The 13,644-nt window shown below is 43.3% G+C and overlaps 1 protein-coding gene across 3 annotated transcripts in view; it reads left to right on the top strand.

Moving 5' to 3' along the window:
- BEST3 (bestrophin 3) overlaps window positions 1–7,635 on the top strand; it is a 78,378-nt gene extending 70,743 nt beyond the window's left edge. For all 3 annotated transcript variants that reach the window (XM_075342471.1, XM_075342472.1, XM_075342473.1), the window contains one exon: window positions 5,423–7,635. In XM_075342471.1, the coding sequence (XP_075198586.1) occupies window positions 5,423–6,269 (847 nt within the window). In that variant the 3' untranslated portion in view covers window positions 6,270–7,635. The remainder of the gene's footprint in view (window positions 1–5,422) is intronic.
- Window positions 7,636–13,644: the final 6,009 nt, after the last annotated feature.

The raw sequence follows: 13,644 nt of genomic DNA, 5'->3' as shown, positions 1-13,644 counted from the left end.
AGGTTCATTGATGGTTTCACCAAGATAGCAGCGCCCCTTCAAGATCTCCTGGTGGGCCAGCCAAAGCAGGCTAAGAAGCAGAGCCCTCCATTTGAATGGAGCAGCCAACTAGAAACCTCCTTTGTCCAGCTGAAAGGGGCTCTCACGGGAGAAGAAATTCTGGCCTACCCTGACTACAGCCAGCCGTTTGTACTGTATACAGACGCCAGCAACGTGGGCCTGGGAGCCGTTTTGTCCCAGGTGCAGGGAGGCAGGGAGAAGGTGATAGCGTACGCCAGTAGGAAGCTTCGGCCCACAGAAAGGAATCCAGAAAATTACAGTTCCTTCAAGCTGGAGTTCCTCGCTATTGTTTGGGCAGTGACTGAACGCTTCAAACACTATCTGGCGTCGGCCAAGTTCACCATCTTCACGGACAACAATCCGTTGACACACCTGGCAACAGCCAAGTTAGGGGCGTTGGAACAGCGATGGATGGCCCGGCTGTCTAACTTTGACTTTACCATCAAGTACCGGGCTGGCAAGAAGAATAACAATGCTGATGCGCTGTCCAGAATGCCTCACTTACCCGAATCTGGAGAAGACCTGGATGAACTCGAAGAGATAGAGTTACCGGCTTTCCATCATCAGGGCGTTTCCCAATGTGAGCATGCTGTGGGAGTGAAGCGCTCGAGCCAACACGAGGTCCCGGTTAACCCATTACTCCACCATAATTGGGAAGAGACACAGAACGGTGACCCGGCGGTGCGATTGGTCAAAGAAAAGCTAGCACAAGCTGAGACTCATCTTGGTCCAGATGCTCCAGAAGAAGCCCAGCAGTTGTGGAAAGAGAGGGGACGACTGTTCACCTACCAAGGCAAGCTCTGCAAGAGACACGTCAACTGGCGAACAAATGAACTTGTCTGGCAGATCGTGGTTCCGCAGAGGGATGCTCCAATGGTCCTAGCAGCTTATCATGATAACGCAGGCCACTTTGGGTGGAAGAAGTTGGAGGCCCTACTCCGTGATCGGTTCTATTGGGTGCACATGAGAAAGGTGATCGAGAAGTGGTGCCGAGACTGTGGCCCGTGTAACCTGAGGCGGAAGGATGATGCCAGCCAAAGGTCTCCCCTACAGCCAATTGTTACGAAGCAGCCCCTGGAGTTGGTGGCCCTGGACCACGTGAAGTTAACACCAAGCCGGTCAGGCTATGTGTACGCCCTCACAATTGTGGACCATTACTCTCGTTTCCTGGTAGTAGTGCCTGTGAAGGACCAGACAGCCAGAACAGCAGCTAAAGCGTTCCAGGCATCCTTTTGCCGGCCTCACGGTTATCCGGAAAGGGTACTGACCGATCAAGGCCCTGCGTTCGAGGCGGAGGTGTTCCAAGAGTTTTGTAACATGTACGGTTGTAAGAAAATCAGAACAACACCGTACCACCCCCAAACCAATGGACTGTGCGAGAAAATGAACCATGTGGTTATTGATATGCTGAAGACTCTACCTCTGGAAGAAAGGAACCAATGGCCAGAGAAGCTGCCAGATCTGGTCGACCTGTACAACCATATCCCAGTAAATTCGACCAACTGCAGCCCCGCTTACCTGATGCGAGCCAGACCTGGCAGGTTGCCTGTAGACTTTGAGATGGGGACTGTGTCGCCTGAGGCGGTTCAAGAAATAGAGGATTGGGATACAGAACGGCAGCAGCAGTACCGTAAGGTCCAGGAATGCGTAGAGAGGAGCCTGTCTCAAGCCAGAACAAGACAAGAGCAGCAGTACAATCAAACGGCCCCAGCAACTCCCTTAGCACCTGGAGAACAAGTCCTCAAGAAGAAGCGGAGGACGCATAAATTGGATGATCAGTGGGAGAACGAGCCCTACACCATTATCCCCTCCAACTTTGACAACAGTAAGGTGTGCCTCATAAGCAAGGACGAAGGCAAGACTTGTCAAGCAATATCCAGAGACCGCCTGAAGACGTGCCCTGAGCGGTGCAAAGTTCAAAGGGAAGTGGAGGAAGTTCGAGAAGAAGGGGAAGAGATGATACAAACGATCCTCGGCAAATTCCCCAAGACTTGGACCCGCATAAATGGTGCCGTAGTGGTACCGGTCCTGACGTTCCCACAGTTGGTCGAGCCAGAAACAGAACAGGTTCCGGATCCACCCAAAGAACCGTCCGCCCCGACACGCGGTGACACGCCAGCAGTGGAACAGGAGGATCAACCCCCTGTCAGTGGTGAACCTGTCATACCCTTGGCGACTCCTAGACCACATAGGCAATCATCATGCATACCTATTGGGGTTAGGCCTACCGGTAGTGCTGAGATAGGAGACACACTAAGTAGTCAGGGACAAACACCAGAGCTACGCAGGTCTCAACGCAGCACTCGGGGACAACCCCCTCTAAGGTATAGGGAATCAACTATATAAAGAAAGAGTATTTATTAGGATGTAAATAGTTATGTGAAAAGTCTGTAATGTCGTGTACAAAATGTTTTTTTTGTGATTGCGAAAATGGACAATTGGGCCACTGGACTATGGGTGGCCAACACCTAAATTGTTTATAGTTAGCACCAGTGTGCTCAACACCCCTGAAGAAAAACCCGTCCGGCGTGCATAGAGTGGGGTCATCAATGCTCTGACGCACGCCCAGAGCCTACGTTGGGGGTTTGATCGCGGCGGGTCCCCCATGGAGCAGTGTAATGGACACCCGGCAGGGAGCCACACTGGACTCTTATAGTACTGTCTGAAGTTGTAACGTTAAAAATAATGTGCCTCCCATATTGGGATGAAATGTATGACATGTTATGTTTTGTTTCCACAGTCCGGGAGTACTGAATTTAACTAAGGGGGAGTGTGGCGCCCTAGGACCTGGCCGCCACAGCAGCATTGCCCTCCCAAAGGGTTAATGCTGAGCCTGGAGGTAATTGGGAGATCCATTGGCCAGCAGGTTTAACACCCAACACAGTTCTCCCTCCGGCCAGCAGGGGGAGCTCTGAACCTGGAATTCCAGGGAGCCTTCCTCTACCTGACCAGAGGGAGGAAGTGCAGCCAGTCTGCAGGGAGTAGTGGAAGTGAACAGACGCAGAGTGAGCTGTCCTGTGAATCTGGGGCCTAGAGCTGGAGCAGCTTGGCCCAGAGAAGCAGGAATAGCTGAGAGGCAGCAGAGAGAGACTCAGACATCGGAGTCTGTGGTTGCCAGGGTATAAAATCCGCCCCTGGTAGCCGAGTCCGAAGGGCAGGAGAGCTGCAAGCCCCTGGCCCAGAAACATCCAAGGTACAGCTGCAGCATCAGGGCCCGGTGTGGACTCCAGCGGAGAAGCACCAGAGAGAGGGTCTGCGCAGCCACCTACAGAAAGAAGGGACGTGCCATCGGTCCCAGCAGCAAAGAGGGCCATTGCTGGATTCAGAGAAGCAGGGTCCTATCATCACAAAGCAAAGTACAGGAGTAGGCCTCATACTCAGCTGGCCAGAAAGATCATCCCAAGTACTTCCAGGCCGACCGGATCCCCATCACCACCTGTAACGGTCTCCCAGGACTGGACTGTTCCCAGAGTAAAAGAGGAGAAGGTAAAGAGACTGTTGTTTGTGCCTGGTTCTTTCCTCGCCTGTCGGCCCTGCACCGTGTTAGCCACACAACACCATAGACTTTCACGGGCACCAACTGTATCCCGGGGCATCGCTCCACCTGTGGGGAGCAGTAACATCATAGCTGCCATAACATCACCCCGGAGTTCTCCCATAGCAGCGGCGGCTTAATAGCCGCATACCACAGGTGGCGTCACGAACATTAACTTCAACTCATCAGCCACATATTCAACTGACACCCACCAGGGCCACGGAGCCGGGCCCAGCCACCACTGACTACCACCGGACTAGTCCGGCCCGGCACCGGGTGTCCCCTAGCCCTGGGGTGGGCGAGTTACTGACATAGTTCCTTTAAGGTAGTTAATGATGAAGGTATAGTGAAGGAGACGCAGTGGTAGCAGTCATAACTGGGCCTTGGTGGCTCCTCAGCCACACTGCCTCTACCATGTATGAAGACGCCAGCATTAAAATTAAGAGCATGTTACAGATTTTACATTGTGGGCCTGGGAGCTCAAGTTACATTTTTGGTTAGATGTTATGTCATTATATATGTTATTATTTTTCATTTCGCAGATAAGTTGATCATGTTTTGTCTTGTGTTTCAATGCTTACTGTAGGTTTAATAAATCTTTTTATCTTCTGTAGATGTACAGTACCAGTTCTTTTAATTCTATGTTCTGTATAACCCTACCCTCACCACTGATTGGCAACTTTCTTCTTATGGACAGTGTACACAGAAAACTGCCAATCAGTGGTGGATCAGAGTTAAGGCCCCGTCACACACAGAGAAAAATGTTTGGCAGATCTGTGGTTGCAGTGAAATCATGGACATATTGTTCCATTATTACATAGCCACAAACCTGGCACTGATTGTCCACAATTTCACTGCAACCACAGATCTACCGCAGATTTATCTCTGTGTGTGACAGGGCCTTTATACAGAGCTCAAGAAAATGGAGCACTACATAGCAACAGGTTTACTAGCCATCTAGTGATAAATAATATCCTGCTGATAAAACATTGATTTTATCAAATTTGAAGAAAGCAAGTGACAATTTTCTGGAATCAGGGTCTCTGCTACTACCTCATGCTGCTCTCAAATTAGGTAGAAAACCTGGTGACAGATTCTCTTTGAGACAACTTTTGTCTTTATGCAATATTATATTATATGGAATTTTTGAATGGACTTATTTCTATACACCAGAGCTAAGAGGCTTTATCAAGCAGGGGGTTTTGTGCCATTGGATTCAGGCCTATGTAATGCATTTGAATGTTATATCATCTTCTACAAATGTCAGGCTGGCTGCAGCTTAAACTTTATACTAAGTTTATTGCTTTGATGTTAGGAGCTGAACTAGTGTTGAGCGATTAGTTAACTATTCATACTCACTATGCTGTTAACGAGTACTGTCCGCTACTCGCATATTCGTTACGAGTAGCGAGCGCAATGTAAGTCAATGGGTAATACTCGCTAATTAGCGAGTAACCCGAAAGCCGTACTATTTGCTACTCGCATGAAAAGTACGGCTTTCAGGTTACTACTTAGCAAGTATTTCACATTGACTTACATTGTGCCCGCTACATGTAACAAATATGAGAGTAGTGGACAATACTTGTTAACGCATAGCGAATACGAATAGTTAGCTCAACACTAAGCTGAACCCATGTAAGAAGGTCATTGCTGAAAAGTGATAGCATTTTTCTGTGGTGATATAAGATGTCATCCAAAGCTTATGATCAGTGCATCAGTGGTCACACAAGTAATACCAGTGTATTCTCAAGAAGTGTAAGGAAGAAGTGAATGAAAAGCATGCAATTATATTTGTCTACAATTATTTCCCTCTTTTGCTTTTTGTAGACTTCCAGACTCTGTTTTTCTACGTGAAGACTGGTTTATTGATGAAGAAAAACACAGGAGACAACATTCTGTTTTAAGAAGAGTAAAGCGATTTTTAAGTGTTCACGAACATCCTGAGTCTCCTGTAAGAACTACCGTCAGTAGACAGGGAAGTGATGCATCAAATATGTTTTTCCCTACTGAACCAAGTTTTATTGGAAGTTACCATGATGTGTCTTCACGAAAATCTCACTTAACACATATGAAAAGACGTGAATCTGCTGATAAAAATGCAAAGGTGGGTACTCCTAGGGCAGATCTATCTGTTATTCGGGAAACTAGCAGATCAAATACGTCAGAGAGGCAGCCGTCTGGTGACAGCAGCAATCCACCTAACTCACCTCTACAAGTACCTCAAGTTATGGTTACTACAGCTGGTGAAACTACAGTAGTACAGAGTGATGCCAAGCTTCAGTCAACTCCTCACATCGACATATACAAACAAGAAAATGCAGAGCTCAGTCAGTATGAAGAGAAAAAGGATGACCAGAAACCTATGGAGAATGAGCAACACGTTTCAAAAAAGTTGCAAGTAAATGTACAAAAGGAGAAAGCAGAAAAGACACCCAAAGAACAGCAAAAATCTCCCTATAGGTGGAGTGAAACAGTGTTCCCCACGCAAAATGTTTTAACAAATGCACAACCTCAAAGGACATCATTACAAAATATCCCTCTTTCCTTGACTTTAGCTAATGAAGAACACTGCTCTACGACACACACCCCACATCATCGAGCTGAGGAAGTGTTGCACTTACTAGAACATATTAATGCCAAAGAAACTGATATAGTGGAGTTTCATGTTGAATAGAAAGTATATAACATACTATGGTTCTTGGACAATTTGGAGTCATTTTTACACCACACAAACATATTTTGAATATTAAAATGATTCTTTGTATCTTCTTTCCTCTTCATTGGTCTATGTAAAGGCATACAATGTAACTTATATATTACCTTCTATTAGACCAGGAGTGGGCAATTCATTTTCCAGAGGGGCCACGGACTGTTGTGGAGGGCTGAACCATAACGCTGAAATTAATTTTGTTCAATAGTAATGTTAACATATTGCTATTCATTTTATTTCTTAATGTCTAGTTGATCAAAGCCATATAATTTACCAGTTTATATAAAGTTTATAAAAAAAACCCAGTAAATCATACTGCTAGTATTCAGCTATTGTATTATGTCAAAAAATACCTATTCACTTTAAGTGACAAAATTTTAAAAACTTTTCATCTTTATTCGAATACATTAAAAGGGAGTTTTTTAGACCAAGACAAACATAACACCAACACACATAGTGAGCAATAACACATATAGTGAATGACCAAAAATAGTCTCAACCACTTTGCTGGAGACAGCTAGAGAGGTATAGAGTGGAAGACTCGCAGTACTTCCACCCGGAATAACATCAATATTCAAAAAAGAGGTGAGTAGGAAAGTATTCTATCCTTAGTCTTCCCCTCGCAAAAAGTGTCCCTGCCTGTCAATGGAGAACATCCTTAGTTAAACGATGCCCCCATTCCTCGGCGGCTCACCCTTAGAGGTCCCTTTTCTATCCCTCTCAGAAAAAATAAAGGCATCTCTAAATGTGGTAAAGACCACCAATACCTCTGGCACATAAAAAATACAATAATTTGATTTATACAGACTAGCAGTGTTTCAAAGAAACGGGCTATCCCTCAATAGTCTATCGCCTGCCTGACAATGGAGTACACCCTTATTTTTACGGTGCCCCCATTCCTCGGCGGCTTGCCCTAGGAAGACCCTATACTCCTGAAAAATAAAAAATAAATATAAATAGCAGTTCTTATTCAAGTACTGTTAGTGTTCAAAAAATTACAATAATTTTCTGACTCAGAATAAGCTCATAAATCTCAGGAATAGTACCATTATTCAAGGATTGGGCTTTTCCACTTATCTGCAAGTCTGTATCATGTGTGCTTAGAGAACGTCCATCAAATTCTTTTTACAGAGTCCATGTGATTTCATTTCATCTTTTCAGGATCTCATCATATCTCATCTCAACGCGTTTCACTCCATATAGATACACAACGGAGCTCGTTTTTTCAAGAAAGCATAATAGCCTTAGATGTTAAAGCCTCCAGGAATCAGAGCGGTGTGACACCAACACTGCTAGTCTGTATAAATCAAATTATTGTATTTTTTATGTGCCAGAGGTATTGGTGGTCTTTATCACATTTAGAGATGCCTTTATTTTTTCTGAGAGGGATAGAGAAGGGACCTCTAAGGGTGAGCCGCCGAGGAATGGGGGCATCGTTTAACTAAGGATGTTCTCCATTGACAGGCAGGGACACTTTTTGCGAGGGGAAGACTAAGGATAGAATACTTTCCTACTCACCTCTTTTTTGAATATTGATGTTATTCCGGGTGGAAGTACTGTTAGTCTTCCACTCTATACCTCTCTAGCTGTCTCCAGCAAAGTGGTTGAGACTATTTTTGGTCATTCACTAAATGTGTTATTGCTAACTATATGTGTTGGTGTTATGTTTGTCTTGGTCTAAAAAACTCCCTTTTAATATATTCGAATAAAGATGAAAAGTTTTTAAAATTTTGTCACTTAAAGTGAATAAGTATTTTTTGACATAATGCTGATTTGAGATACCTCCTAAAAACTTAGTTTCTGAGATTTTATTCAGCTATTGTACCATGGAGCTCACAGCTCACCCAAAAACAGTATAATGTTCACAGAGCCCCCCCCCCTCCCCACATCATTATTATGCCTGCACATACAATATGATGCCTCCACAGTCCCCAACACATTATGGTCCCACAGCCCCTCCGCCGCACGTAGTATGATGCCCATCACACATTATGATCCCCCACAGCCTGCCAAAATGTATGATCTAATTTACAGTATGATGGCCCTACACAGAATGATTCCCTAAACAAACCCACAATACTGTATGATCCCCAAAGCTTATTAACAGTGCAGGATGCCTAGCCTAGACCTTCACACAGTATGATCCCACACACAATAATGATCCCATAGCCTCATATACACAGGTTGAGGACCACTATAGCCTTCTATAGATTTCCACAGCCTCCCAACACAGTATGATGGCTACCACAGCCCCCTATACACAGTATGAGAGTGCCCACAGTCTTAAAAATGATTCCACACAGTATGATGGCCATCCCACACACCAAAAATGATGATTCCATACACAGAATGATAGTCCTCACTCAGTAAAATGGTCCCTCAATCCGCAAAACAATATGATTCCCCATATCCCCCTAACTAGGTATTATGACCTCCACACAGTATGATCTCCATACAACTCCCTATATACAGAATTATGATCCCCACAACCTCCAACACAGTATGATGGCCCCAACAGCCTCCTTTGCACATTATAATGGCTCCCATTGTTGACTACAGTCCACCAACACAGAAGGATAACCCCATAGTTTGATACCCCATAACACAGTATTATAGACACCAAAGCTACTTACTACCATACAGCATAATGTTGCCATCACAGCACCCCTAACAGCATCATCCCCAACAGTCCAGCACACATTATGATTACCCCACATATTCCACCAATGCAATTATAAAATATAAAAAACACTTCTCACCTCACCCCCTCTCCTTCATTCTGCTGCCCCAGTCCTTTCCCTGTGCAGAATGAGGCTCCACAGCAGATGAGATCTATTGATGTCAGATCTAGGATTCTATGTGCATTAGCACGATCCTGCTGGTCATAGCAATTGAAAATATCATCCTCAGTTCAGCTCAATGGGAAGAAAAACATTCCACGTGAAACTGGTGCCACAACGTTTTCCTGTTGGTCTTAGATTTTTTGTAATCAATGACTTCAGGCCCCATGTGTACTTGAACTCTGCTGTACCTAGAGCACAGTTCCAGATTATTTCATACATAATAATATGAGGACCCATCCATAATAATACTTAATAATAATATGTTGATTCCACAACATGTAGACATTGCTTAACACAATAAAGAAAATTTCATCCCAACTGCAAAACAACTTTCTATAGTTCCTAGTGGCCTTTTAACAGAATACTTTTGTGCCACTGTTCTAACATATCTAATTGGTCTAAGATATAAAGACATTTTTCATTTGTAGTGCCTTTGCTTATTAATGCTTGGTTGTGAACAGTTCAGGTATGAGAGGTCTGCAAATCACAACTGTTTTCTAAGTTTAATCAGAAGTTTACATACACTCTCTAAAAAGACACATCTGTATGTTTTTCTCACTATCCGACATGAAATCAGAATAAACCTTTCCCGTTTTAGGTAAATTAGTAACCAAAATTATTTATATTTGCTAAATGCCAGAATTATGAGAGAGGGAGAATGTTTTAATGCATTTTTATTACTTTCTGGAAAGTCAAAAATTTGCATACACAGAGTATTATGCCTTTAACCCCTTAACGACCTCGGCTGTAACATTATGTCCTAAGCCATATTGGCGGCTGCTGCGGGGAGCTGGCAGTGATCCACGCACAGGTCAGCTGATTTGAGCAGCTGACATGTGTACCTCACAGGCACAAGTGGATCCGCAATCCACCCATGCCTGTTAACCCCTTAAATTGCACTGTCAAAATGTGACAGCGCGATATATAAATGCACGTCATGGTAAATCTTCACTCACCCGGCTCCATCGGTCGCGTCGTGATGTGTTCACTGTGAGCCGATGGTTGCCATGATAGTATTATTATTATTATTATTTATTATTATAGCGCCATTTATTCCATGGCGCTTTACAAGTGAGAGAGGGTATACGTACAACAATCATTAACAGTACAAGACAGACTGGTATAGGAGGAGAGAGGACCCTGCCCGCGAGGGCTCACAGTCTACAAGGAATGGGTGATGGTACAATAGGTACAGGGTCATGTGATGATGACTACTGTAGTTCACATGATTCACTTCCTGTTTCACCCATCTAATTGCTGCCTGTAAGAAGATGGGAGTATTTCTAGTGATCATAGCTGTGTAGCTGTGATCAACAGAAATTAAAGAGCGATCAGATTGCTGATCCTTATAGTCCCCAAGGGGACCAGTAAAATAAAAAATTCTTAAAAAATGTAAAAAAATAAAAAAACCTAAAAGTTCAAATCACCCCCCATTCGCCCCATTAAAAATTAAAGGGTTAAAGAAAAAAATATACACACAATTGGCATCGCCGCATTCAGAAATGCCCGATTTATCAAAATATAAAATCAATTAATCTGATCAGTAAACGGCGTAGCGGCAAAAAAATTCCAAACACCAAAATTACGTTTTTTTTGGTCGCCGCAAAATGCAATAACAGGTGATCAAAACATAGCATCTGTGCAAAAATGGTACCATGAAAAAACGTCAGCTCGAGACGCAAAAAATAAGGCATCTCTGAGCCATAGATATATATATTTTTTTTATTTATTTTATATTAATCTACTCTGTTCCCTCTGCATTATACCATGGTGCTCCAGGTTGGACTGCATTTTCAAGGTGACAGGATCTTATTATTAAATCTAATGCCTCTGGCCAGAGTTATTTCCCTCCACATTGGCGTACTACATTAAAATATCTGTCATACAAAACATACAAATACACAAATGTAATATGATTTATACGTGGCTTGCTTTTCCTGATATTTCTAGGTATAATCTACAAATTTACATTTTGGGGGGAAAAAATCTTAAGTTTTTTTAAATACATTAATGCACATATGTTTTTGTACCAATTTAGATTTGCTTTCACATGTAAGAATATAGTATTTTTTGTAATATGTAATATTAGGATTCTACATAATGCTGGCTTAAACCAAATAATCATAAATATGGTTCCATATGTGAAGAACAGAAAACCTATGGTCTTTTTTATATTAAAATTATGACTATGCAGAAACCATACTAGTTATAGAAATAACATACTTCTTGTGAATTTTGGCAGTTTCCATAATAAAGACATACTGTACATGCACTATAGCATTCTAATATGGTTCTCTATAAAGTTGACACAATTATTTTTTAAACACTTACTGGCATTTCCATTTATCTAAAGCTGTCTGTGTCTAAATGAACTATTGAATGGTAAACAGCCAGCTGTGTATTCTGTTACGTTAGCCATTAATTGGTTGTATACTGAAATTTATCTTCTATTTGGATGATTGGCTTTGACTGTAGGTTATCGTAAACTATGTTTTTGTCAATTTTTCTCTTGTCTTTAACCCCTTAGTAACAGAGCCAATTTTGACCGTAATGACCAGGCCAAATATTAGAAATCTGACCAGTGTCACTTTATGACGTAATAACTTTGGAACGATTCAACAGTTCCCACTGATTCTGAGATTGTTTTTTCATCACATATTGTACATGTTAGTGGTAAATTTATAATGATGTTTTTTGTGTTTATTTGTGAAGAAAAAAATCAAATTTGTAGAAAAATGTTGAAAATTAGCAATGTTCAAACTTTTAATTTTGATGCCCTTAAATGAGAGGTATATCACACAAAATAGTTAATAAATAACATTTCCCACATGTCTACTTTAAATCAGCATGTTTGAAATATATTTTTTTTGAAAGGACGTTAGAAGGCAGAGGCCCCCTGAACTGGTACCTTATTACTTTGGCTGCATCTGGACTGGAGGGTGATGAACTGAGGAGCTGACTGATGGCTGTGATGGGGATATTGGATCCGCTTCTTATCCAGGGAGTCCTCTGAGGAATGTCCTGACCTGATGTACTCTGAGGTCTAAGATAAGTGGCTAACGCCTTGTATTTTGAATGGTGGCTGCTTTTTGTCCCCTTGAATTTGTTCCCATTGCTATACGTACAGATACCTTGGTTAACCCCTGTTACCCTGATGGGTGTTAGAGATCCGGTACTCTGTACTTTGAGGCTTTCTGGTTGTTGAATATAGCCTGCTTTTGTTGGGACTGGACATTTTCGGGGATTATTTGATTCTCAGTGTTGCATGGGACTACCAGAATTTATTATTGTTTATTATTGTTTATCTATTGTCTCTTTGAACTAACTCTTTATTCCACTCCTGAGGAACCTCAGATAGATGAGGGGTAACGCGTCGGATGGTTTCCGTTAGGAGCCGCTGGTATATAACGAGTGGTTTTCTTGGGTCATTGTACCCCGTTAGGTTCCCAATTTAATCATATTGGCTATAGTATATTTGTATTATCCATATTAGTTCTGACTGTTGGTTCATTGTTGGAATACGAATCCTTGCTAGTACTATCACCTTCACATCCGCTAGGGTCACTCTAGGGCCTGAAGGGATAGTCTTCGTTGAGCGGGGGCGCCAAATGCACAGGCTTGAGGGTGCCAACCTCCGCGGCAAGGAAGGGGTGAGTTTAGGGCGATATAAGGGTCAGGCCCCTCCCTTGTACTTTATAGATCTATTGTAGTGTTTATCTTTAATCTTGATACAGATGTTGGGATTTTTTCTTCCCCCTTTTAATACTGAATATTAATAAAATTGTGTATTTTTAGGAGTTTTTTCTTTAGCTTTTCATGAATGTACTTCTAAATTATTTGGCTTAGAATTATATACCACCAGCACCTTAGTTTACCAAAAGACTCGTGTGATTTATTCAACTGTGAGTAACCAAACATCCTCTGGTATGTCCGGGCGCGCAGGCCCCTGCCATCGCCATCCCCTGCTTAGAGCCACTGGGCCCCGGGGCAACCATCCCTACCCACGGAGGGGTTAACATCCAGCTGCCATTACATCTCCCCTGGGGTGTCCCATAACAGCAGCGGTGGTGCCACCTTTCACCACACACCGTGGGTGGCGTCACAAACTGAGTACGGCCAAGCCCGTACAACTACGTCCTTTCCCCCTTTTTTCATTTGGCGGGTCCGCATGACCCCCGGGTCCGGAGGATTCCTCGAGCCACACATCGGGTCCAGATCCGAGCACCCCTGCTGCTACAGGCGTGGGGGCGTCACACTAACACTCAGCTCACTCTGCCCCTCCCACCAGTCTGTCTGACACCTAGGCGGGTGGCCCTGTTCCAGATAGACCACCCACTGGTGTGCCTGACAGGTTGTGGTGTGTGGTGTGACTAGGATTTGCATGCTGATGGAGCAATACGAAAAGTTAGGATTCCAGAACCATCAGGGGTTGAGTTCTGCACCAAAAGATAAAAGAGTGCAGTACCCTGTGACACCCTGAATAGTTCAGGGGCGTC

The sequence above is a fragment of the Anomaloglossus baeobatrachus genome, chromosome 4, assembly GCF_048569485.1.
Source record: "Anomaloglossus baeobatrachus isolate aAnoBae1 chromosome 4, aAnoBae1.hap1, whole genome shotgun sequence".
Taxonomy (NCBI): Eukaryota; Metazoa; Chordata; class Amphibia; order Anura; family Aromobatidae; genus Anomaloglossus; species Anomaloglossus baeobatrachus.
This window is presented reverse-complemented; position numbering and strand designations above follow the sequence as displayed.